This window comes from Gaeumannomyces tritici (genome assembly GCF_000145635.1).
Source record: "Gaeumannomyces tritici R3-111a-1 unplaced genomic scaffold supercont2.5, whole genome shotgun sequence".
NCBI lineage: Eukaryota > Fungi > Ascomycota > Sordariomycetes > Magnaporthales > Magnaporthaceae > Gaeumannomyces > Gaeumannomyces tritici.
In genome coordinates, this window is record NW_008804549.1 from 799,433 (window position 1) to 824,881 (window position 25,449).

Sequence of the window (25,449 nt, forward strand, 5' to 3'; positions counted from 1 at the left end):
GGGAAAGGAGGGGAAAACTGGCTTGAGGTATAGGAGCGGCGGCACCCCACACGAAGGCGGAGTGGTGGAATGACAATAAACTAGCCAATCAGTGTCGCTGAACAGCCACATTCATGTGGGAAATTGAGAGACCATTGCCCGAGCGCAGACAGGCTACGACAGCTTATGCAGAAATTTCAGCCCAACCAGGGAAAGGTGCCACTTAAGTGGCTGGACTTGGACGACTGTTAAGCAGGCGCTGGCTTGGCCGCAGGAGCTGAAGATTACGGACATTATTCATCACTGGCGCACGAGGTAATCTATGCAGAGCGCCAAAGGAGTAATGCACAGGACCAGGTACTTTTACTGGCACAGAAGTCACTTAAAAAATAAATAGCGATGTAGAAGTCTTCGCAATGGTTTGTATTTCACCAAAAGGGAGCCGCATGGTCTATCTTTAAGAAAAAGAGGAGGGAGGGAAAGAACGGGAGAGCAAGATCTAAACGACCCAGATCATCAACCCGATGATGGTGTTGTGGGCGAGGCTAAGGAGGGTGTTATCCTAGAGCGTTAGTGTCTGACGTCCCCTTACTGTGGGTAGCCTCAAGGGAAGGGAAGGTGTCGATCAAAGATCACGAGAGCTGACATACCGGTGCTTAGGGGGTGGGCGGCTGGACGACGATGAGGACTGGCGGCGGCGGCCTCATGGTGATGAAGATTGGGCGGCGGATGCTGCCCCGCGCCCACATGCCTCTCAGGCCGCCCTGGGCGAGGCGCGCCCTCTCTGCGGCCAGGCCGCGCTCCTCCTCGGTGGCGGGGCCGCGCTCCAGGTCGGCCATCTCGTAGGCCTCGCCGGGCTGGCCGGCCTCACCCTCACCCTCGCCCTCGGGGGTCGGCATGCGGGCCACGATGGGCCGGATCAGCCACCGGGGCAGCGCCAAGGTGCAGGTGCAGAGGGCCATCTTGGCCACGAGGCGGTGGAGCCAGGCGCGGCAGGCGGAGACGAAGCGGCAGGTCATTTCTACTTTTGGCAGTCAGCACTTGGCCCTGCCAAGCCCAAGGGACTGGCTGGAGGGAGGCACCTACTTTTGATATCGCTACTGTGAGGGGCATGGTCAGCAACAGGATAGATATGGAGAGAGAATGTAGGACTGGAACTTCATCAGAAGCAGAACTTACCGGGAACAAGAGGCTGTATGGTCGTTTTTTCTCTGGTTGTTCGGACCTTTTTTTCAGCGGCGACGACAGCTTCGAGAGACGGGCTATCAGCTGCTGCAGACGAGGCGAGGGCCGCACCTTCCCAAGATGGCATCCGGACTTCGCTGCAGTTCCATCGGTCTCCTCTTCCGCCAACTGCTGGCACTGTGCGCTTCGTCTAGCCGTAGCAGCTGTGAGGACTTGAGGACGCCCAGCCCCAGTTGCTCGGCCTGTGTTGACCTCCCCTAGCCCACCACTCTGCGTGCCACCTCCTCAAGTCCTCCACGCGCTGTTCCTTCAAGTTGCGTCTTCGATGGCTAGAATTGAGTGGTTTTCAGGGGCCTCAGAGCCGCCCTCCTCCGTTGACGATCCAGGCCGCACCAGGGGGCTCCTTAGCGTCCTGCTTACAACCGATCCGCGCATGCCAGGCGCAGCTAGGCTGCATATTCTGGTAGGCGCCGAAAGCAAAGAGGAACCACTCCTGTCCTCTCTGTCTCCTTGTGCCCAGGTCGTAACACCCCTGGACTAGGCTTGAAGCTCGTTCTCCAGCATCATTCTCTTTGGAAAAAGTCACGAGACACGCACTGACCCGCCTTTCTGTGGTCCAGTATGCCAGACACCGATCCGGCTGCCTCATGGTTGGCAGGCCCCTGATGCCCCAGATGGCCAACGCTGCGCATAATTAAAAGAACGGCGATTGCCCGCCTCTAAATGCTCCAGGAACTTTACTAAGCCCAACTCCATGGTACCTTCCGCCTCTCCAACCTTAACTGCCGACCGCTGACCTATCGAGCGACGCCCAAGGAGAACCTTTTTCTCACGTCGATAAGCTTCTCCACCGTGATCCGAGGAAAGGAATGATAACGAGGCCACAGCCAGCCAGGAGGAGAATGCGATCGCCCCCTCTCAGGCCAACAAGACTCGAGGCACACCGTTCCAAAAAAGGCACCCCTGCCAGCGCACTACCGAGCAACCTGATTCTGCGAAAGAAGATATACTGCAAGAGAGAACTGGGGCTCCCGCTCCGTCCCATGGAGATCCTTGGGTTCGGGCTTCGTGTAAAGGAAGCTGTCGCCTGGCAGGTGGAATCCAGCTTTCGTGGCGAATACATTCCTGGCCGGACAGAAGGTGACGACGGCGACCCGAGTGAATTCGGCTCTCGATATTGACATGAAGACTTCCATATGCCCTGGGACAATGACTAGGGGCACGGGTCCTACCGGCATTCCCTCATGTAATGCACAGCACCATGGCCTCTCGGCCTCTCCCAAGTTCTCAGAGCGTTGTGCTAGCGAGACAAGCTATTGTGGGAGTGATCTTGTGCGCTGGTGCAGCAAATTGTTACAATCAGGCCTCTGCTCCTAAGGTAAGGCACCTAAAGAGTACTAAGCAGTAACTGTAGATTGGGGTTAACAAGCGGAATTACTGGGTTTTGGGATGCTGGTTTAAATGCTTGCTCCAAAGGGTATTTAAAAGCTAACTTAAATTAATTAATGCCAATGCATTTATTAAAAACTATTTAGGATAATAAAAAATTACTTTTTATATATTATAATTAAATGGGTTTAAAATATATGCTTGTAGCTATAATATATTTGCTATATTTATAATTAAATATATTACCCATATTTATGTAGCTATTATATTTGCTATGTTGCATAGCAAACATATTATTTACATTTAAGCACATGCTTATGTAACCCTTACGTGCTTTCGTGCGGGGCGCGCGACTTGAATGTTACGGTTCCTGGTGGTTCCCGCTTTCCAGGTCTTTGCTTGTAATTGCGGTCGTAGCAGTTAAGTCGACCCACCCCGAGTTGGGCCATCCCTTATCTTGGGCCACCCCAAAATAAGCACCGTGGAACCAACGCATTTACTTCCAGGTAAAAAATGAAGCTATTTACAAGCTACAACTATGCAATCCTGGGTATTTTCGGATTCGTTAAAAGATGGAAAATCCGATCCAGGTGCTTTTTCCTTTGCAAATCCATTCCTTGCCCTTTTAACGTCCCTTATTGTAACAAACTTTTGGTTAGGATTTGGATGCACCCTTTTCCTTTTAATAAACCGCAACTTTTCCAATTGTGCTTTTTGTTGCTTGGTTTTGATTTTAAGGCTTGCGATTTCGATATTTTGTATATCCAAAGCTTTGGTAACTTTCCGGAACAATAGCCGGGCCGTAGGAAGTGCTTTAATTAGCTATGCAAATTGGTGCAATTGGAAGCCGGCGTTTTAACTTCGCTTGGGGGTGCTTCAGTTAATTAAGGATTTCCGTATTTCTTTTTCCAAGCTTTTTTGGAATGCTTTTTAACTTTTTAAAAGCCCCGTTGGTATAAATTTGCTTTGTTTGTTATTATTTTTTAGCAAAAAAGGGTTTAGCAAAGGTTTGGTTATATTAACGGGCCATAACCCCGGTTTTTTTTAGGCCGCACGCATATTGGAGGCTGTAAATGCCGTTGTTTTGGCTACAAAATAGCATCGAATAAAGTAACGCTTTCCAATAACGCTTAACGTTGTAAATTGCAAGTAGTAATTGATTTGGAATTGGTAAGCCGTTTTAAAAGGTAAAAAAATGGCTAAATCCAACGGTTGGAAAATGTAAAAAGTGTAAGGAAGTAAATATAATAAGTAAATGTTGTTATTAAGGCAGGCGGCTATAAATTCGGGCGTAACGTGGGATTCGTAACCGTTAAGTATTAACAATCTGGCTTTTTTGCGGGCGTTTTTCCGGACCGGGCAAACGGCCGGAATAAAGATTTCCGAAAGCCAAAATAACGCCGTATCGTTAATTATCTAGCCGTTATTTGTTGCATGGAATTTCCAATTTTTCCAAAGCCTTTTTTTTGTAAAAAACCATTGTTATTGTACGGATTTTCTTTTGAAAATGATAAAGGGATTAAGGGTAACGCCGGTGCCGGAAATGCATTTAACTATGGAAATCCAGGCACGCAATCCTGGGCTTTTCCGTTGCAAAGGCCGTATCCCTTTGCGGCCAATAACGAAATCGTTGGTTTTTAAACCTTTTATAAAGCTTATTTCGTTAATATTAAAACGGTTACCTTGTTTAATATTTCGGACCTTAAAATGCTGCAACTTTTGAAACCAAAAGCTTATTATTTTTGTAATAGCCCCGTTAACGCGCGTTAATTCCATAAATTTGGACCTTTGGGTAGCAAAGTCCGGATATTTTTTAAAAAAGCGGTAAATTTAGCGTTTGCTTAAGGGCTGGGAATTGCCGGTTAAATCGAAAAGGACGGAAGCGAAATACCGGATTTTTTTGTGGGTTGGTAAGAAGCCGAAATTTGATTGCAAGCGGATCCAACTAGCTAGGTAATTTTTTTTACGTACAAAGAAACGTTGTTTATGTTGGTGGGCGACTTTAGGTAAAAAACGGCTTTGCAACCGGTGTTGCAAAGTTAATTTCGGAATACCGTACTTTTTCGCGGCGTGCCGGATTGGGACGCCATTTCCGACGGTTAAAACGGCTTGCTGGATATCTTTTTTAAAATGTTTGGAAGCCATAATTAAAAGCTTTAAAATGATATATTTGCGGCTTGGATTGAATAAAAAAAGATCGCGATAGCTTTACTTTTGTTAGCGGGTGCCGGAAACGAAAAGGTTCTGTAGGGTGGCCCAAGATAGGGGGTGGCCCAATTCGGGGTGGGTCGACTTACTTATTCTTTTTCTTTTATATGGGTATCGAAGGTACGCGACCATTTTAGCTTAGCTTGTTTCCTTTGGTTAATTAAGTTAACATTAAGCGCGGCTTATACTAAGTCCTGTGCCAATTAATTGCTAATCCCTTTTTTTTTGCAATCGGCTTCGGTGGCTGGATCGTTACCTTTATGCTCCATATCCGAAATGCTTCGCTGTACGATACGGGAATATCCGGTTCGGGCTTTTGGGCGGGTATAGCGCTGGGCCGCGCTTTGCTAGGCTTTGTAACCGACCGGTTCGGCGAGCGTTTTTGCATTTCGCTTTACCTGGTTGCGTGCATCGCTTTGGAGCTGGTGTTTTGGTTCGTGCTTAACTTTATCGTTTTCGCCGTTGCCGTTGCTTTGCTTTGCTTTTTTTTAAAGCTTACGTTTTCCGGCGCCGTAATAATAATTACAAAGCTTTTGCTTAAAAAGCTTTATATTAACGCTTTTGGTTTTAGCATAATTATAAGCGGATTCGGCGGAACGGTATTTTTTTTTATAAGCAAATTTGCATTTTACAAATTGCTTTTTTGCATATTTGGAAATTTAATGTAATTAACGTTAAAAAATGCAAATTATTAGCGCCGTTATTAAGCAAAAAGGTATAAATATTTTTTATTTAATTGTATTAAGGTTAATAACGGTGGTTATTATTTTGTAATTTATATTTCCGCGGTTAAAAAAAGGATAAAATAATATTAATTTAAAGGTACGTATTTATTTAAATATATATTATTTCCATTTTAAAATGTTGCAAAAAGGTTTAAAAAAAGTATAACGTAATTCATTAGTAAGCGATATACATTAGTAAGCGATATACATTAGTAAGCGATATACATTAGTAAGCGATATACATTAGTAAGCGATATACATTAATAAGCGATATACCCAAATTTAACTTCCGGTTAATTAATTCGCATGCTAACCCAATAACGTTGTAAATCCATTTAAATTATTCGGAATTATTTACATTAAACGTTTTTACTTTTTTTTAATAAATGCGCGCATTGTATCCGGTTTTGCCGCAAATGCTACATTGCTAACAAATTGTTATTGCTTTCCTTTATTAATTTCCATAATTGCGCATTTTTTACTGTAATTGCTTATCCAATTCCTTTTGGTTTAAAGCAATTCGTACTTTTTTAATAATATATAACCTTTTTTATTAAATACGTATTTTTTTGGGCTTTTCAGCGTTTGCTTAATACTTTATTCGTTTTGCGGAATAAAGCAATTTTGGCTTTAAAAAGGGTTATTTAATGCATTATCGAATTCGTTTTTTTGCAAGCTGGTTTATAACCGTTAGCATGGGTAACAAAAAGTTATTTTAATAATTAAAAATTCGAATTTTAATATATTTAAATTGCAAAATTGCGTTTTTAATTATTTAAAGCGTTTTTAAAATCCAAAGTTTGGGGTTATTTAAAAGCGTTTTCGGGGAAATTAAAATTTGTAACTTTATATTTAACTTTTTTAAAACCGAATTTAAATTAAAAAAAGCAAAACCAGCTTTTCGAAAGCTTTTTTAAATGTTTTTTTTCGGTTATAAAATTAAAAAATGCCGCTTTAAATGCCGAAAGGAATTCGATTTTAATTACGTAATTAACGTATAATTTTATTAATTTTTCGATTTATTAATTATACGCTTTTTTTAACGGGTTAAAGCATTTAACGTTAAACGGTTAAAAAAAATAAAACGAATGCAAAAGCATGCAAAGCGTAATAATATTGTATTTTTAGCAATAAATTTCGAAATCCGTTAAATAATAACTTTCGTAACCGTTTAGCATTAACAAACGATATAAACCTTTTGTACGCAATGCAATGTGCTTATTAAAATGTTAAGTTTATTTTAAACCAAGCTCGTTCGTAATTTATTTATTAACATTTGTTAAAATAATTTAATTGCGTAAAAAGTTAATTTTTAAATATTAATTGGCCAAATAATATTGCTTTTTAACAATAATAAAAAAAGGAATTGCTTAACCGCAATAATTAACCTTTTAAATAATTATAACCCATTTCCGGTTATTAAATTAAACCAACTTTGCTTTATTACGGCTTTTCGATATTGTAATAACCATAACGGCGGCAATTATATTTATAAAAAAGCCGGTTTCGTCGAAATTGTAAATATCGTTATCCAAAATGCCACATTTAATTATAATATTCCGCATAAAATCGAACCAAGCAAAAACAAGCTTGGGATTTTCGCATTTAGCCTTTTAATAATCGTATTTTTAAATTTAGCGCGTATTAAATTTTAAACGGCGTTTAACGAACTTTTTAACCCAATATTTGCTAATGGCGCCCGCATTGCGTTTACCAAATAATTAATTAATTATATTTTTAACATTAAAATGCCGGGAAAGGAATGCGCAAAAATCCAATTTAAATATGTACTTAACAAGCGCTTCCTTTTTAAATTCCGTTAATTTCCAAAAATTGGGCTTGCTATTGCATTAAATAAATCGGCCGCAACGTTAATCGTTTAATGTAAAAATGAAAATATTGTAAAATTTTGTTGCAATATAAATGCTAAGCTTTAAATTATTTTTATTGCTTTAAAAGCAAGGATTACTTTAAATTTTTTAAATAACAAATCCATTGCGTTTGTATTAAAATGTATAAATGGGAAATTAATAAAACGCATTGCGTTTAAAATTGTTCGATTCGGTAATATATTTAATTCGGTAATAAATTACGTTAATTGTTACGGTTAAGCAATTTTTTTTTATTATCGTTAAAAAGCAATATTATTTAGTTAATTAATATTTCAAAATTAATTTTTTACGCAATTAAGTTATTGCAACAAATGCTAACGGGTAAATTACAAATAAATTCGGTTTAAAATAAATTTAACATTTTAACAAGTATATTGCAACCCGTAAAAAGGGTTTTATCGTTTGCTAATGCTAAACGGTTATAAAAGTTACTATTTAATAAATTTCAAACTTTATTACTAAAAATATAATATTATTACGCTTTGCATGCTTTTGCATTCGTTTTACTTTTTTTAATTGCTTAACGTTAAATGCTTTAACCCGTTAAAAAAAAGTACGGTTAATAAATAAAAAATTTAATAAAATTATACATTAACCACATAATTAAAATTAATTTCTTTTCGGCGTTTAAAACGGCATTTTGTAATTTTATAACCGAAAAAAACATTTAAAAAAGCTTTCGAAAAGCTGGTTTTGCTTTTTTTAATTTAAATTCGGTTTTAAAAAAGTTAAATATAAAGTTACAAATTTTAATTTCCCCGAAAACGCTTTTAAATAACCCCAAACTTTGGATTTTAAAAACGCTTTAAATAATTAAAAACGCAATTTTGCAATTTAAATATATTAAAATTCGAATTTTTAATTATTAAAGTAACTTTTTGTTACCCATGCTAACGGTTATAAACCAGCTTGCAAAAAAAACGAATTTAATAATGCATTAAATAGCTTTTTTTAAAGTTAAAATTGCTTTGTTACGCAAAGCGAACGAAATATTAAGCAAACGTTAAAAAGCCCAAAAAATACGTATTTAATAAAAAAGGTTACATATTGTTAAAAAAATACAAAATGCTTTAAACCAGGAAAAACTGGATAAGCAATTACAGTAAAAAATGCGCAATTATAAAGGTTAATAAAAAAGGGCAACAACAATTCGTTAGCGATGTAGCATTTGTGGCAAAACCGGATATAATGCGCGCATTTGTTAGGAAAAAGTAAAAATGTTTAATGTATATAATTCCAAATAATTTAAATGAATTGCTGGCGTTATTAAATTAAAATGCGCGTTAATTAATTGGAAGTTAAGGTTTGGTATTTAATTTGGTAATGTGTTCGATTTGGTAATGTATTTAATTCGGTAATAAATTACGTTAATACTTTAAATAATTGTAATTTATTTTTAATTGTTAAATTAAATTAATTTTGCTTTATTACAACTTTTCGATATTGTAATAATTATAACGGCGGCAATTATGCTTATAAAAAAGCCGGGTTCGTTAAAATTATAAATGTTATTATTTAAAATGCCATATTTAATTACAATATTCCGTATAAAATTAAATTAAATAAAAACGAACTTGGAATTTTTGCATTTAGCTTTTTAATAATTATATTTTTAAATTTAACGCGTACCAAATTTTAAATAGCGTTAACGAATTTTTTAACCTAGCATTTGCTAACGGCATTTACGTTACGTTCGGCGAATAATTAATTGGTTATATTTTTAATACCAAAAAGCCGGGAAAAAAACGCGCGAAAATTTAATTTAAATATATATTTAATAAGCGCTTTTTTTTTAATTCCGTTAATTTCCGTAATTTGGGAATGGTATTACATCGAATAGGCCGGCCGCGCTTTCGTTTGGCGAAAGTAACGAACGCAACCGAATAAATTTTAGCGGCGGCCCAAATGCTTAGTTTTGGGTTCGACCGCAAAGTTTGGAAAGCAAAAATTAATTGGCTTTCGTTGCTTTGGTTTGCCATATTTATTAGTAAAAAAATTGGAAGCAAAAAAAAACGTATTGCGTTTTTGCAATTCGTGTATTGCTTATTAATATATATCGTTTATTAATGGATTACGTTATATCGAACGTTTTTACTTTTTTTAATAAGTACGCGCATTGTATCCGGTTTTGCCGCACGTACTACAACTTACAATTAAGCTTTTGCTTTTAAAGTAAAGCATTTAAAAAGTACTAAGCAATAATTATAAATTGGGGTTAACAAAAGGAATTACTAGGTTTTAAGATATTGGTTTAAATGCTTGCTCCAAAAGGTATTTAAAAGCTAATTTAAATTAATTAATACTAATGCATTTATTAAAAACTATTTAAAACAGTAAAAAACCCTTTCTTTTTATACCCTTTTACCAAGCCATGCTATATGGCTTAATCCAGGTAATTTTGCTTTTCCATTTGGAACCGGCGAAATTATTTGTGGTTGGGGGTAATTTTGTTTTCCCAATAAGGATCCTTTAAATTACCTAAATTACGTGCTAGTGCGGGGTAAGCTTTTTAATCCTTCCTTTTCGGGCTTTGCTTCCTTCCTGGCCATTTGGTATGGTTATTGGTTGTAACATTTTATACGTTTAAGTGCAAAAATACAAACCTTTACAATTTCTTGCCCCACGCGGCCATTGGCTCCCCGCGGGGTAACGTTGCTGGCAAAGTTAAAAGCTCCATTTGGGGTTGGTTTAACCCCGTATTAAACCGCAAATTTATTGCCGCCGGTTTATTTTAAAGCGCATTATTTATCGAAATTTTATTTACCGGCAAAATGCGTTACGCCGGTTTTTTGCTTTTATTTAATATTTTAAATAAAATTTTATTTTAACGCAAAATCCGCGGCTATAAATATTACATATTTATTAATAATAAATAAAACGGTTACGAAATGCAAATTTTTAATATAACCAAATTACTGTTATAATTAATAACTACACCAAATGGCCAAAAAGGAAGCAAAGCCCGAAAAGGAAGGGACAAAAAGCTTACCCCGCATTGGCACGTGATTTGGGTAATTTAAAGGATCCCTATTGGAAAAACAAAATTACCCCCAACCACAAGTAATTTCGCCGATTCCAAGTGGAAAGGCAAAATTACTTGGATTAAGCTATATAACATGGTTTGGTAAAAAGGTATAAAAAGGAAGGATTTTTTACTGTTTTAAATAGTTTTTAATTAAAGCTCCGGCATTAATTAATTTAAATTAGTTTTTAAGTAATTTTTGGAGCAAGCATTTAAACCGCACCCAAATTACTTTGTAAATCCCCCCAATTGTTAAGTTACGTGCTACTGTTTAGTACTCCTTTGGTGCTTTACCTTAGGAGCAAAGGCTTAACTGTAACAATTACTAACCGTTATTAACGCTAAAGCTTTTAAAACTTTTAGCATTTTAAATTTAACCGGCCACTTTACCAATTTGCTTATCGGCGCTAGCTATAACGTTTTTTCCAACGAAAAAGCTAAGTACGGCGTTGCTATCGGCGCCCGTTCCCGTACCAGCAATTGCGCCAAAAGTTTAATTTTTTTCGATTTTAAACCCCTTTTTAATTTTAAACAAATTATTTGCAACCTTTAAACCAATACATTTATAACGCGCAATGCTTTATTTATTGCGGCCCGTATATTAAATACGTTAGCAAAAATATTTATTACGAATATAATAAAAATACTTTTACCATTTATAACGTAATCGATAAAACCGCGTTTAAAATTATTTCGCGCATTTTATACAAATGCTTTTTTTATATTTACTAAAGCTAAATATTGGATTTTAATAACCAAAAGTATTTATTTATGGATAATAAATATAATAAGTACGATAAAATTACCGGCCCGGGCTTTAACCAATACCCCGTTACTTACATTTAAAATATTTGTAACTTTAAAAACCCCAAAAATATTAATTTGTATAAAATTATTTAAATAAAACCATATTGCGTACATAAATTTGCAATTAATTTAAAAAAATATAATTAACCTTTGCCTTTTATAACTTTTTATAACGCGGTATTAACCATAACCAATACGTTATTAACGGCTTTTCGTACCAAAGCAGCTATACCAGCGGTTTGCGCGTATATAACGTATCGTTAATTTTGTAAAACTTTATTGGCGGTACCGTATGCAAAATCGCTTTTTTAAACATTTACCCCAAAAACGATAACAAACCCGGCGGCGGCGCGGTACAATTTAACGGTAATTAAATTAATTACATTTACTTTAAATCCGAATTTATTTTTATTAATATTATCGAACGCGGCGCTTTTATTATTAAAATAACGAATAAACCCCGTTGCAAATTTTAAAATTGCAACGCCAATAATTGCTTGCGCGCTATGCGCTTTACTTTAACGGCCGGCCGCTTCGAAAAAAATTTAAAAATTTTGCGGCGAATTTACGAAAACGTACGTTGCCAACGTTGCCGTTGTGCCCGAATACGCCCAAAAAGCTTGCAATACAAACGTTATTTCGCGCGTTAGCTTCGCTTGCAAGTGCTTGCTTACCGCCGCGGTTTAAACTGCCCCGCAATGTAATTTGGGTGTAATAAGCTATATTATATTATATGGCCATAAACGCGGCGTTATCGATTTGCTTTATAAGTTAATGGCTTGTAAAAAAATAAAAAAGCATTAATATTTACGTGCGAAATGCCTTTTTTTAATTGTTTCCATTGTTTAAAAATAACCATGCGCCGCCGTAATGTTCCCCCAAAACGAGCAAGCTTTTGGGGCTAGCAAGCCTTTTGCATTGCATTAACATGCGGCTAGCGGCTCCCAGCCAGGCTAATTGGTCGGGGCGTTTCCCGGATTAGCTTAACCGGCGTTTTGTGTTCGCGAAGGACATTGGAATGTGCGCATTGCCAATACGATACTTATTGTAACCCCGGTTATTATTGGCCGCGGATGCATTACCCCGCCCAAAATGTTCCTACAAAGGGTTCGTTGGTGGTTGTGCTAAACAAAAATCCCGATATCCAAATCGTTGCACGCCCGCGCGGGATAGCTGGATAAACCCTTCGCGCGTTTACGGCTTTAAAAAACCTTTTACAACAACCAAAACTATCCATTGCCGTAAGCACGAAATATTAGGCTTGTATTACGGGTACAAACCGGCATGTTTAAAGGATTATGGATTACCATTTTTGGTAATGCTTTCCTGATTTACCTTTTTATTGCGTTATTTTTTTATATTCCAATTTTTTTCTTATTTTACGACCCAACCCCCCGTTTAAAGCCCATCCACGTCCGCTTCCTTTTTGTCCCTTAGCTTTTTACCCGTTATGTTGGCGTATTAGCTTAACCGAAAAGGGTTAACATTTTTTTACAGCATGTGCTTAAAGCAACGCACCCCAATAAATTATGGGAAGGCCCCGAAAAAAACCGATATACCGAGCCGGTGCATAGCCCGCATTTTAATTTCGGCGGTGCGGAAGCTGTAATATGTTTTTATTATTCGCCGCTTTCCGAACCTTTACTTGCATTTAATATAATACCATACTTTTTAAATCGAATTAAAGCATTGGGGATGTAGCAATCCCAACCCTAAATATATCGTATGCTTGCGCAAATTTGCTTACATGCTTGCAAACCGTTATACTTTCCTTTTAAAATTAATCCTGGTTTATTTTAATTGGTATGCAACGCAATCCAATATTTTTAAGCATTGCTTTATATTAAAGCATTTACGAAATGTTTATACGATGTGTATGCGCAAAGAAATTGGGGGAAAAGGCGCAGCGTAAGTACTTCGCGGGAAGCAAGCATTCGACAATTAGAAAAATTCGAACCAGCTAACCTTAATAACCCTTTGAAGAGAAACGTTGCTGCTTTTGGGCAGCAGGGCTTTTAATAGCAATTGGTGCACTTATGGCTTAACCTGGCAGCTATTAACCGGCGGGGTGCACGAGCACGATATAATTACATATGGCAATTGCCCATTTAGCAACGAAATTTTACCATCCGACGAAAATATAAATTGTTTGCTAACGGGACTTCCAACCGGTGGAATCGTTGGATTTATGCTTAAAGCAATAATAAACGGGCAAATAAGTTATAGCGAAAAGGCATTTAACGTATGCTTTGTTTTTATTACGCGTTACCGATTAAAAAAAATCCAATCGCAACGGGTGAACGATAGCCAATTTTAACGTTAATGCTCGTTTAAAACTTATGCCCATTTAATTACGGAATTAACACCCAATTAAACCTTAAAATTGGTAATTTCGAAAGCGGAAAAGGTAGCGGAACATGCATTGCAATTCGAAGGTTTTACCGGGCTTTTTGGTACGTTCCGTTTTTTAAAAAAAAAAAAGGATTAATTCGGAATTTTGCTTTTTAAGCCGTTGTTAACCTTATTTTGCACTTTTTAAATAGCGGCAATTTTATTAACAATAATTTGCAGCGGCTAACCCATATTTTTACGGTCGTGGTGGCAAATATTATGGCATTGGCTGCGTTTTTGGAAATACTATTGCAAAATATGCCTTTTCGTAAAACCATAAGTAACCGGACCTTTTAAATCGCGCGTAAAAAGCAACCTTATCCGTATTTTGCTTTGTACGGCCGCTGCAATGCTGCGCAGTTCAGAATGGACTGGGTTAACATGGAGCGTTGGAAGGTAACGTTGCGTGAGCAAACCCTTCCTATCCGTTAATAAGCGCGAAGCGCACTTAACTAACACCTACCTTACTTACCGACCTGCTTTTGCATTGGGAAGGGAATTTCGTAACAATTTGCGCCCATATAATTTCTTTGGGTGCGCTTTCCTAGCTATACATCGTAGCGATTATATTGTACGCGGCAACGCTTTATAAGCCGGGATTTAATAAGCACGCTTTTTACTTAGCCTTTGTAAAATTGGCATTAAGGAGCGAATATATCGAATATTTAAAAAAATGTTAGCGGAATATTTAAAGGCTTACGAATTAATAGCGCATTTATTGGCTTTTTCGGAAAAAATTTAAAATCCGTTTTTTATATAATTTGGGAATGGAAAAAAAATGCTAAACAAATGGCAAAAGCTTACGAGCAGTTCGAGCTTGCGTGGGCAACGGGTTAAAAGATTATTACGTAATAATACGCGGGATAATTAAGCAACCTAAAGTTTTTTTTTACCCGCAAAAATGGAAATAATGTTTTTACATAAGCTTCCGTCGTGTTTTTTGTACCGGGTACTTGGTTAAAAACTTGTGCCTTACGCGGAATGCTTGTGTTCTTTGCTATCGATACGTGGCTTATTTAAAGGTTGGCGACCGCAGCGCCGCCTTTTCCTTTCCTTCCCGCTAGCATGCCTATCCGTCGCCCGAGCAGCGTCCTAACCACGTCGCGGCACGCCGGCGCGCTGGTGCTGTCGTTGGCAAATTCGTTCGAGCGGCCACTTGGAGTTTGCGCAAAAGGGTGTGGGTGACAATGCCGTGCGTGCTTCACGCGACGAGCGGCAGTCGAGGGCTCAAGGCGCGTGGCAAACCGGCGGTAGGCTTTCGGGCTGGGCGGTCAAAGGAGACGAGTAGCTGTTGGTCGCGCCGTTGCGGCGAGAGATGCTGATAGGGGGCTCCTTGGCTGCAGCGCGGCGTCTGGTGAGTGCGGCCAAGGTCGCGTGTGGGATGGGCGATGCCGGTGGGACGAGAGGGCGAGGTCGGCACGTTGGAATAGGCGGCCTGTGTGTCGGCTCAGCGGCTCACAGGTTGACTCTAAGCCCTAGGGGGTGGCAACCAGCTTGTCTAGAAATCCCACAGCCCAGCTGAGGAGTGACAGGCGCCGCACTGTTGGGCGCATCTGCAAGACGCGATAGACAACCCCTGGCCTGTTACCGCAAGCCGGCCTGGAGAAAGCCGAAGTGGATGTCCTGGTAAGTGACGGCTGTGGGCGCGGAATAAGCAATGTTACCAGCAAAGTAGGATTGGAGACTACACAGATATCTTTATGCCCAGCATGTCTTCTTGGAATAATGGCTAGCTCTTGGTCGCGTTGCCCTGTATCGAGCTTTCCGGCAGGTTCGGGAACAGATCTTCGTTTTCCGTGGTATCCACCCCCTTTCCGACTAGCATTTTGCTTACACGAAAAGAGACACCTTTCCGGCTTTAGTCTGAGATGGCTTCTTTCGGTCTGGTCGCCCCCTGCCAGAACACATACGCTCTGCAACCATCATGCCAGATAATGTTCCACCAGTCCTGGCGTTGTCGGGATTGTAGGCGACTACCGTCGCATGAATGAGCCAGCCGTCTTCCAGTATCTGAATCAATGCCGCATGTCAGACATCGAGCGTATATGCGTCGATCGGGCGGTTGCGGCGAACTTGACGTTTACATGGATCACTACTAAAGCAAGGGCTGGTGGAGAACGGCTCTTGCTGGTCTTGTCTTGAAGATCTGGGATCCTGCCACGTGATGGCGTGACGCGTCAGTGATCCCGGTGCGATGGCTTGAGATAGATCCGTGCTTCTGTTTCGCGCTCGAACCCCAGTAAAAGCGGCCCAGCTGGTGCTGGTAGCGAGGACGAATGATACGGCATTAGCACAGCTGTTCCAGAACATCAAGTTGACATTCTAGAGGGCACGATCCGCCAGTCGCCACAAAAACATACACGCAATAACTTCCACTACGGGGTCGGGCGCCACCTCCACACCTGGCTAGCCGCACACGACCTCGCTCGACCGAACGCGCCCTGGCGCCACCCGCGCATCGCCCTCTACGCGCGGGCCGCGCGATGCCCTGACCCCCGCCTCCGGAAGCGGCAGCGGTGCCAACAAAACCGTCCCGACAGACACAGCGCGCGCGGCCCTCGGGCGGCAAAAGTCGGGCGACGACAGGGTGCAGAAGCGTCCCGCTACAGCAGCAGCGGCAGCAGCAACGCAGGTCAACAGCAGCACCCCATCGGCCGCGTCGATCGCGGGCGTGTACGAGGTGATGAGCGACGCGCTGCGGGCCGGGTGGCCCGACGTGACGGGCGACATGTGGCTGCGGGTGGCGCCGGCGCGCGACGCAGCGGGCGTCTACGTAGCGTCCTTCGACTTTGGCGTGCTCAAGGGCCTAATGCTTATCGGCACGGACCGCGACGCTATCCGGGCGTGCAGCCGCGCGCTGGACGGGGGGCCGCCGGGGCGGAGGTGCAGGCGGGGCGGAGGTGCAGGCGGGGCGTATACCAGGGCCCGGACCTGTTCCTGCGTCGGCGCGGACGGGAGGAGGAGGAGGAAGGTGTAAAGCCGGCCGTCCCCATTAAGTACATGCTTTACTAGCGCGGGGTCGAGACGGGCAAGGGCGAGGTCGATTGTGGCAATTTTTGGGGGGAGTTTAAATTTGTTAACGCGGGCTTGGGCAAGTTCGTAAGCGAAATGAAAATTGGGTTCGTTTTTTAACGCACCGAAATCCGCGGCATTAAAGTGTTGGATAAAGTGCTTAGCGTTAATATGGATAATTGGCTAAAGTATTTAAAATGGGTTAATAATTAATGGGTTTAACGCTAGCCCGTTTAGGTTCGGCGGCATTGTAACGGTTGCGTAACAGTAAGTACGCAAAGTAAGTAATAGTAAAATGGAACATGTATATTTGGAAATGCTAGAAAATGCGTAAAAGCTTATTTTATATTACTAACCATACCATTTCCAAAAACAGGATATATACGGCATTAAAATGCATTATGCATTGTAATAACCCGGCCATTTGTAGTGCACGACGATAGCCCGCGACTTCTCCATTTTGCTATCCTGTTCGCTTCCGTAACCTCCGACTTCTCAGTGACAGCGGCCCAAACGGGCTCAAGTTAATCGCGCCGCTCACGGGCAGCGCGCTGATGGGAAACACGCTGCGTTTAGGCCTAATGCTGCACGATGGCGGCGAGATCTTTTTGATAGGCCCCATCCTGCCGCCGAAGCCCTTACCCATCTTTTTGATCTCGAGCCTGTCCATGTTTCGTGCACGGCTAACGGCGCGCAAATCTTGGGCGGCGTCGAAGGTAGCCGGTAAGGGCCGGCACGAGCCCGAAAATGGCCATAGGGTCGTTACCCTCGCTATCGATAACCGAGTATATGCCGATAGCGGTTTCGGCCGCGGCGCCGATTATGGCCGGGATGCGGCTATATTGGCCAGGCTTGCGGTAATACCGGCCGGTTGGCCCAGTACGGGAACGAAAAAAAAATGGCGCTAAAAAAGAAAAGGATGGTATTTTGCGCCGGTTCTTTTCCCACTTGTCGACCATATCCGAAATTTTGTTTATGGAGCCCACGGCTTCCCGTACCATAAAGGCGGATACGGATACGGCGTTGACAAAGTTAATGGCCAAAACCGTATACGTATTCTCCTGCATCTGCCCAACGGCTTTAAGCGGGTTCTGGACGAAACCCTGCTGTTCCTTGTAAGCCTTTTCGACCACGTCCTTGGGGTTTAGCTCGTTGTCCCTGCTATAGTCGGTGACGGGAAAGTTCCAGTAGCAGTTTAAGTTGCGGCAGTTCTCGTCCCGCGGGGGGTTGTACACCTGGCGCTCGACGTCCTCCCACGTAATGTTTTTGATGCCGAAGCTGGCGAAAGAGGTCGGCCCAAAACTGCTTGCGCCTGCTCTCCTTGGGATTCCAGTCGATGGACCGCATGTGGCCCGTTACGGGCTCCTTGCCGGCGCGTTTGGAGTAATCGGGCGCGCAATTCGGTAACACGTTGAACCGGACGGGCTCGCTCCTGCAAGTTTAAGGTGGGTGCGGCGGCTTGTTACAGCCAACGGTCTGGCTGCCGTAATATTTATCGCTAAAACAGCGGCACTTGTCGGTCTCCTACCCCGGGCAATAGTGCAAGCAGTTTTTGCAGCACGACATTTGCAATATAACGCTAAAATCAAAGTACTTGTTCCCGTTTTTGCACTTGAAGCCGCGCGCCGCCTTGTTGCCGCTCCGGGCGACGGCGTCGGCGTACATGCCGAACTTGCGGCTGTACCCGTCCTTGATGAGGTTATTGTACTCGTCCATGGCCTGTTTATGTCCCGCGCAAGCATCTCGGCCATATAGACGGGCACGCAGTGCTCCGGGACGGGGCCCAGGTAACCGGCCACGTGCTCCACGGTCTCGAACGGGTCGTCTTTGCAATGTGCTAAAGCGTTAGGCTTCTCCTCGCCTTCATCCCTGCCCTCAAGCTCGGGCCTGCGCCAGTCCTTGTCGGTAAAGGATTGAAGGTCCAAGGTGCAGTCGACGGTGCCCTCAAACCCCCAGAACTCCAAGATATCCCTGCGGTTGGCTTTGGTTTTGTGGTCAGGTAAGCCGCCCATTCGGTGGAATCGTAAATAACCATGTCCGAGTCGGAATCTGTATGTGCCAGGTTACAATGGCTGACTTTTTTTCGTTAATGATTTTACCGATTTTTGCATTGGAGATGTACCCAGTGGTATCGGTGCAGAGCCCCTTGCCGACCTTGGATTTGTTCCGGTCATTTAGGAATGTGCATATGGAGCCCCGTTGCCCCGACTGGCTAGCTTGAAGCCGAAAATCGGACAGCCTTGCCATTTTCTGCACATGCGGAGAGATGGGAACTAAATAAAGGTGTGGATGTGCGCTTTCGCAAGAGCAAGATAGGATCCATGCAGGTACCAATCTGCAAGTCTTTCGCTCTTTTCCGCCATTTTTGGCGTTAACCGAGGCTGAATACGAACCACGCACATTATTGTGTGATAGTTTGCACTGTTTCCAGCGAACTGCTATAGATGCCACCTTTTCACGCCCAAAAGCAGACCTACGTTAATATCCCGAGGGCGACACTGCTCCGGTGAAATAACTTAAGCACACACTGCTGCAATCATAACCTATCGCCTATGGACGAGACCGCTATCCCATTAAAGGCGCTACGCCAGATCCAGCTGGCGGCCAAGCGCGGCCAGGTCGAGGCCTTTGGATACCTGATCGAGCTCAGTGCGCGCCTCGACCAGCCGGGCACCTCGGTGGCGTCGATTTGCGCGCTTATTAGGCTCGCCACCCAAGGGCCCGACGCTCCTGCGCCGCTGCGCCTGCTCCTCGCGGGCGCGGGCGCGAAGACCCGGCTGGCTCGCCAGCTCGACCAGGACCGGTGTGACGAGGCCCTTCTGGAGCTGATGCGGGGCTGGACCGGCCACCGGCTGAGTCGTGGGCCCTCGCCTAAGGAATATTTCGCCTTTGCGCGGGCGCTGCTGGACGCCGGCGTTAACCCCAGCCGCTGCTGCCTCGACGGCGCGGGCACGACCATATCGCCGCTGTCCTTCGCCGTGCTCTTGGGGTTTCCAGATCTTGGCCGGCTGCTGCTCGACCGCGGCGCGCATATTGGCGGACCCCCGGCCGCCGAGCTTCCGAGTAAGCCGCGCTTGCCCCTTCACGTGCCGCTCGGCGTCGCGGCACACGCCATGGCCGGTATTACGATCGTTGGCGAGGAGGGCCGGGACACCCTGGCGCAGACAGTGCAGGTGCTGCTGGACCGAGGTGCGGATATCAATGTGTGCGTGCCGTTGAGGGAGAGCGCTTTGCATACGGACCGCCTCGTCAGCCCGCTGCTGGTCTTCCTCAGCGCCGTGGAATCCTAGGATTTGAACAGCGATGGCCGATGCGCGCTGGAAAGCTTGCGATTCCTACCGTGGCGCGAGCTCCGCGCCTCCGCCTTTCAAGACTACGCCAGGCCTACGTGAGCGAGTAGACCCCCGCTGGAACTGGTGCGCTCCGCACGCCGTTATCGCCGGGCCCTACTGAACGACCCGGGGGTGCACAACCTCAAACAACCGTCCTTTATATCCGCCCTAGACCTCTTGGTCAGTCATCCCAATTGCCAGCGCCAACTTCGCGCCACGGCCGAGATGATGGCAGCGTACGACTACAAGAGCCCGGCAACGCGGCCCATCTCCCCAGAGTCGGAAATGGCAGCATCACAGCAAGAAGCTAGCACTATGGCGGACTGGCGGGCCCTGCTGAGCTCTATAATCCGGCCGCTCTCCTCATCGGAGCGCAGCGACTTTCTCTACTAATACGTCGCGCACAAGGGCACCTGCCTAGAACACTGGGCGCGCCCGCGGAGCCACAGGTCGCAGGACCACACGATCGGCCGTCTCGCGCGCGTCACGGTGGCCCTGCACACGCAGCAGCGGCTCAACTTTGTGCGGTTCCCGGTGGACACGTGCGGCGCCGACGCGGGGGCGCTGCTTGGTCCATCGTCCTGCCCGGATAGGCTCTACCATATGAAAATTCATCGTCTATTTCGGGCCTTGCCATCGGTCCCGTACGCGGCCATAACAGCCGAAACTTCAAAGGTAGCAGCTGGAGGCCTCGCAGGGACGAGACCGAACGTCCCATCACTCCTACAGCCATAGCAAATGTGGAATGCTTTTCCCGCTTTACCGACGCTACCGACCAGGCAAAATTCCAGGCTCGACTTACACGCTCCTCCGCTTTCATGTTTCCGATAGCTAGAGGTACCTTTGTGTTCTCTGGCGAGAGCTGCGGTGATGTGCGCAAACACGGCCTCAGTGCCTCCCAGCTCTTCACGTGGAACAAGGCCGTAAAGGATGACTACAGCGGCATGTGGGTTAATGTTTGGATCTGCGTCGGCGCCGGGGCGGCACGACCGCCACCATCACCACAACCAAGGGCAACGGCGCGTCGGCGCCGAAGCCGATACAGACCGGCATGGTCAAGGACTGCAAGGCCTTCCACCTGGTCACAAAGGGCCAGAACTGCAACTCCATCGCAAAACAGTTCCGCATCACCGTCGCCAACTTCATCAAGTGGAGCCCGGCCGCCAAGTCGGACTGCTCAGGGCTTTGTGTGAACACGTGGGCATGTGTGGGTTTCTTGCAAGTGCCCGGAGGGGTCATAAAATGATATGTGGCTAGATGTATCTGGTTGGAAAGAAATGAGAAATAAGACAGAAACCGGTTAGGAATCACGTAGCTCCCCGATCGCTTTCGCTGACCTCGTCTCCTCCGTCTGGCATGATTGCCCGTTTGCGAGAAGCAACTTGACGGTGTCTTCCTGCTCGTGGAGTAGCGCCGCATTCGAAGCACGGCCGTAAAGGCCGCCTTGAAGATTCACATGGGCTCCTCGTTCGAGCAATAGTTCGACGATGCTTGTATGGCCCCACTCCAAGGGGCTTACCGGGCGAGAACGGCTAGCCCAGATGCTTCTGCAAGGTGCTGGTGGGTTCGCGGCATTTATGGCTAGCAAGTGGCAAGGACACCAATCCCAAACCCGCGCGAGGCTAACGTGGCGATTCGACGCAGGCATGCTAGACATAGACAAAGGCAAGTCGGCAGATCTGCCACAGCCCGTGCTCGAGGCCCTGCCGTTGATAAGTTTCGCAGTCTTTTTCTGACCAGACAATACAGTGGTGGAGTACAGGGAGCCCGAATGTTAGCTTGGCCAATGGCTCCAACCACGGGCCTTTCAACGTATGAAGCAATTAAAATCAAACAAACACTATCCTTTCGGCTAACAATTCCCCCCGTCCCGTAATTAAAGCAACCTTTCCGAATTTTTTTAAAAAGCCCGTTAATTTTGTGTTTTTAAAGTGCTTTAGCTGTAAAAAAGCCATCTAAAGCAGCATTTCGAATGCGTAAGAAACGGTTGCGCTTGCATTTGCACGTTTGAAAAAGGTGTTTTTTGCAAAACGTGCTTGCAAAAGCCTAAAAATAAGCACCGCCTAAATACTTTGCGCAAAATTTACAAAAGGTGTGTTTTATTGGATTGTTTGTTGGAAAAGGCTGCGCAAAAGGCATATCGATGCCCCGGTTTGGGAGCTCCCAGCAAGCCCGGCAATACCAACGGCACCAACAACGCATGCAGCAATAACAATTTGGGCCCCAAGCACGTACAGCACCCGCTTTTCCCGTTCGGCGCCGGCAACCGCTACCGCTACGAGCAGACCTGCGTGCTAACGCGGCTCCGGCGGCGATACGAGCGCGCAAAAATGACGGAACTATAGCGCTTCGGGATGCTGGAAAAGACGCCAAAAAGCGGCGGGGACGCGCGCGGCCCGCCGGGGTTGGCGGCTGTTACAAGGGGATCTGGGATCGGCTTGGGGAGTGCCCAATATATTAATAATTTCTCAAGGCCTTTAAAAAATGCTTAAAGAAGCAGAATTTCCGGCAAGGACTTCGAAAGATAAGCCTTCCTTATATAAGCTATTTGGGCGCACAAGAAAGATACGTACTTGGGTCGAAAGGAACAAACTCCCTTTCGGCCGGGCGCGTAATGCATGCGGGGTTTTTGTAACCCTTCCAGCCGGCCCAACCAACGCCCAGTTTTTTATCGTTGTTTTGTAATTCGTTTTATTGGCCGTTCGTTCGGCCTTTTTGGGTTATTAATTTAATCCCCGTATAATACAATCCCCTTTTTTTTAAAGGTACGTTTCGGGCTTTAAATACGGGTATTTCGGGCCTTTTGGGGATACCGGCGGTAAAAATTTTTAACTTTTTTTTTGCCGCTTTGCTTTTAAAATTTTTTTATAGCTTTTATATTATTTTATCCTTTTTGTTAAAGTTTAGCCATTTAACAAAATATTGTATTAAGTTATTTTTTTAACGGGAATTTTTAACCTTTTTTATTTTAAATACGTCCAATAAAAATGGTACGTTTTTTAAAATTTGCTTTGGGTCGGGCCGTATTTAAATGCCGGCCCGATACGGTTCGATTAAAAAAGCGTAAAAAATAAAATGGATTTTCCATAATAATAAAAGCGCAAATCGAACGGTTAAAAAAAAAATAATTTTAGTAATTTAAAAAAGGCCGAAAAGCTTAAAATTAAACTTTTTAATAAAGCGCCGGGTTTTAATATTTTTAGCGTTTAATATAACGTATTGTTTTTCCGTAAAAACGGGCAGGGTTTGTTATTTTTTATCCGCTTATTTTTTTATTCGTTTTTAAACGGCGTCGAAATATTGTTTAATTTTATTGTAAATGCCGTGCATTTAATAAAAATAAAATTTGTTAACGGGATAAAGTTTTGTACGCTTTAGCTTTAAAGGGTTGTATACGGCTAGTTCGAATTTATAATTAATAAAAAATGGGGAAATTAAAATATTTGCTAACGAAATATTATTGTAAGCAAATTTTGCCATTAGCAATAAATTTACTTAATTAAACATTTTATAATTAATAAAAGACCGTAAATAAATTTCGAAGCTTTGGTTAAATCGTTCCGTTTGCCCGTTTATTTGCGGGTAAAAAGCGGTGCTTATTCGGGGTTTAATTTTTACGAAGCTAAAAAAATCTTGCTACAAATGCGCGGTAAACCGTAAGTTTTGGTTTAAAATAATATTTAACGGAATTTCGTAAAATTTTTAATATTTTTAAGCAAAAATGCGAATAAGGTTATCCGTTTTTTTTTGTCCTTTTTTTAAAGGGACGAAATGGCCCATTTTAATAAACGGGTTTATTATAACCCAAATAAAATCGCAATTTTGGTTATTGGGTAGGTCGGTAATAAAATTTATAGCGATAATATTCCAAAAGCGGTAATACAATTTTATGGGCTGGAGCAATTCGAAAAAAGCGTATTTGGGCGTTTTATTGCGTTAGCATTCCAAATAGCTTTTTACGTAATTTCGAACGTCCTTTTCGATGCTAAACCATTAAAAGTAGCGGGTAATTAATTCGAAGGTTTTGTTTATGCCTATGTATCCGGCAATTTTAATGTTATGTTCGAATTTTAGGATTTTGCGCTTAAATTCCAACTATGCTAGGACTTACAATTTATTGCAATGGTACAAAAGCCCGTCGCTAACTTTTTCCTTTTTATGGGGAATTTTTAAGTGCTTTTGGTATTTAGTATTGAATATGGCGGTTTGTTTAATCCTATTTGTAAATGTTTAATCCCAGCGCATGGTTGGGATGCTGTACAATTTTGCCAAAGCTAAAAGGAATAAAAGTGCTTGTAAGGAAAAATTAAAATATTTTTTTTAAAAAACTGTTGTAATTGGCTGGTTTTTACTCCCCCCTTTTTTAAGCTTGTATTATTCGAATTTGGAAAGTACGTCGGCTTTTTCGTTTTGTTTGCTTGGGCGGTATATAATTAGGAACCAATAATTTAAAAGCTATTAAGCCCATTTTGCTTATTTTCGGTTAAAAACTTTGGCCGTAATAAAATAAACCAAATTTTGGTAATCCGTAAAAATTTTAATCCTATGCTATGCCTTTTCGAAATAATGCTTTTATTTGCTAAAATTATTTACGATAGCAAATAATTTTTTGTTGTAAATTTCGTAATTAATTTTTGTTAATATTATTTTACGGGAATAAAAAGCTATAAAATAAAGCTTACCGTCGATAAGGTTGCGTTAGGATAATATTGCGGCCAAAGCAAAATCGAAAGCATCGGTTTTTATAATTGCTTATAGCGTAAAGTTAAAATGCCGCAAAATAAGTAACGAAGTAAATGCTTATTTTAAAGCTTCGAAAACGGTTTGCATTTTTGCTATCCATATTTAATCCTTTTTTAAAAAGGCATTGGCTATTGTTAAAAGTTTAACGATTTTGGAAAATCCTGCAATAAAGCGTCGGTAAAAGTTGGCGAATTTAACCAGCGATTAATATTTTTTTAGTTATTTAAATGCTTTTTAATTAAGGATCGCGTCCACTTTGTTTTGGGACATTCGGATTTTTTCCGGGCCGATAACGTATCCTAAAAATTCGACTTTTTGGGCTCCCCAAACGCATTTGCGGGGGTTAACGGCGAGGTTGTATTTGGTTAAACGCTTTAATACTTTTTTAACAAAATCGTTATGCTTTTCCTTTGTTTTTGCGTAAATAAAAAGGTTGTTAAAATAAATTAAAAGGCCGGCGTTAATAAAGTTCAAAAATATATGGTTTATTATTCGTTAAAAAGTGGTTAATGCGTTAATAAAGCTTATAAGCATAACGGTAAATTCAAAAAAGCTATACTTGCAACGGAACGCCGTTTTTTATTCGTACTTTAATTTTATTTGAATTAAATAAAAGCCGGTTTTAAAATCGATTTTGGTTATTTACCGGGCGTTGCGGAAGCGGTTTTGGAGCTTTGTTATTAGCGAAATCGGGCATCGTTTCGGGATTGTTTTGCCGTTAACATTGCGGTAATCGATAATTGGGCGTAACGGATCCTTTAAGT

The 25,449-nt window shown here is 42.8% G+C and overlaps 6 protein-coding genes across 6 annotated transcripts; 3 read left to right on the forward strand and 3 right to left on the reverse strand.

The window, feature by feature from the left end:
* Window positions 1-635: 635 nt before the first annotated feature.
* On the reverse strand, window positions 636-1,291 carry GGTG_09261 (hypothetical protein; the record flags this gene model as incomplete). Its single annotated transcript, XM_009227105.1, has 2 exons — window positions 636-1,000; window positions 1,159-1,291. 2 exons carry the CDS (start codon window positions 1,289-1,291, stop codon window positions 636-638), a joined length of 498 nt encoding a protein of 165 aa, XP_009225369.1.
* Window positions 1,292-9,141: 7,850 nt separating this feature from the next.
* Window positions 9,142-9,357, reverse strand: GGTG_09262 (hypothetical protein; the record flags this gene model as incomplete). The annotated part of the gene is made up of 1 exon (XM_009227106.1): window positions 9,142-9,357. A coding segment is annotated over one exon (216 nt), but the record flags the coding sequence as incomplete, so codon positions are not given.
* Window positions 9,358-14,785: 5,428 nt separating this feature from the next.
* Window positions 14,786-16,718, forward strand: GGTG_09263 (hypothetical protein; the record flags this gene model as incomplete). The annotated part of the gene is made up of 4 exons (XM_009227107.1): window positions 14,786-14,790; window positions 14,924-15,035; window positions 15,168-15,224; window positions 16,009-16,718. 4 exons carry the CDS (start codon window positions 14,786-14,788, stop codon window positions 16,573-16,575), a joined length of 741 nt encoding a protein of 246 aa, XP_009225371.1. The 3' UTR covers window positions 16,576-16,718.
* Window positions 16,719-17,293: 575 nt separating this feature from the next.
* On the reverse strand, window positions 17,294-18,622 carry GGTG_09264 (hypothetical protein; the record flags this gene model as incomplete). Its single annotated transcript, XM_009227108.1, has 3 exons — window positions 17,294-17,930; window positions 18,139-18,329; window positions 18,368-18,622. 3 exons carry the CDS (start codon window positions 18,620-18,622, stop codon window positions 17,294-17,296), a joined length of 1,083 nt encoding a protein of 360 aa, XP_009225372.1.
* Window positions 18,623-19,162: 540 nt separating this feature from the next.
* Window positions 19,163-19,900, forward strand: GGTG_09265 (hypothetical protein; the record flags this gene model as incomplete). Its single annotated transcript, XM_009227109.1, has 1 exon — window positions 19,163-19,900. One exon carries the CDS (start codon window positions 19,163-19,165, stop codon window positions 19,898-19,900), a length of 738 nt encoding a protein of 245 aa, XP_009225373.1.
* Window positions 19,901-20,787: 887 nt separating this feature from the next.
* Window positions 20,788-21,161, forward strand: GGTG_09266 (hypothetical protein; the record flags this gene model as incomplete). The annotated part of the gene is made up of 1 exon (XM_009227110.1): window positions 20,788-21,161. A coding segment is annotated over one exon (348 nt), but the record flags the coding sequence as incomplete, so codon positions are not given.
* Window positions 21,162-25,449: the final 4,288 nt, after the last annotated feature.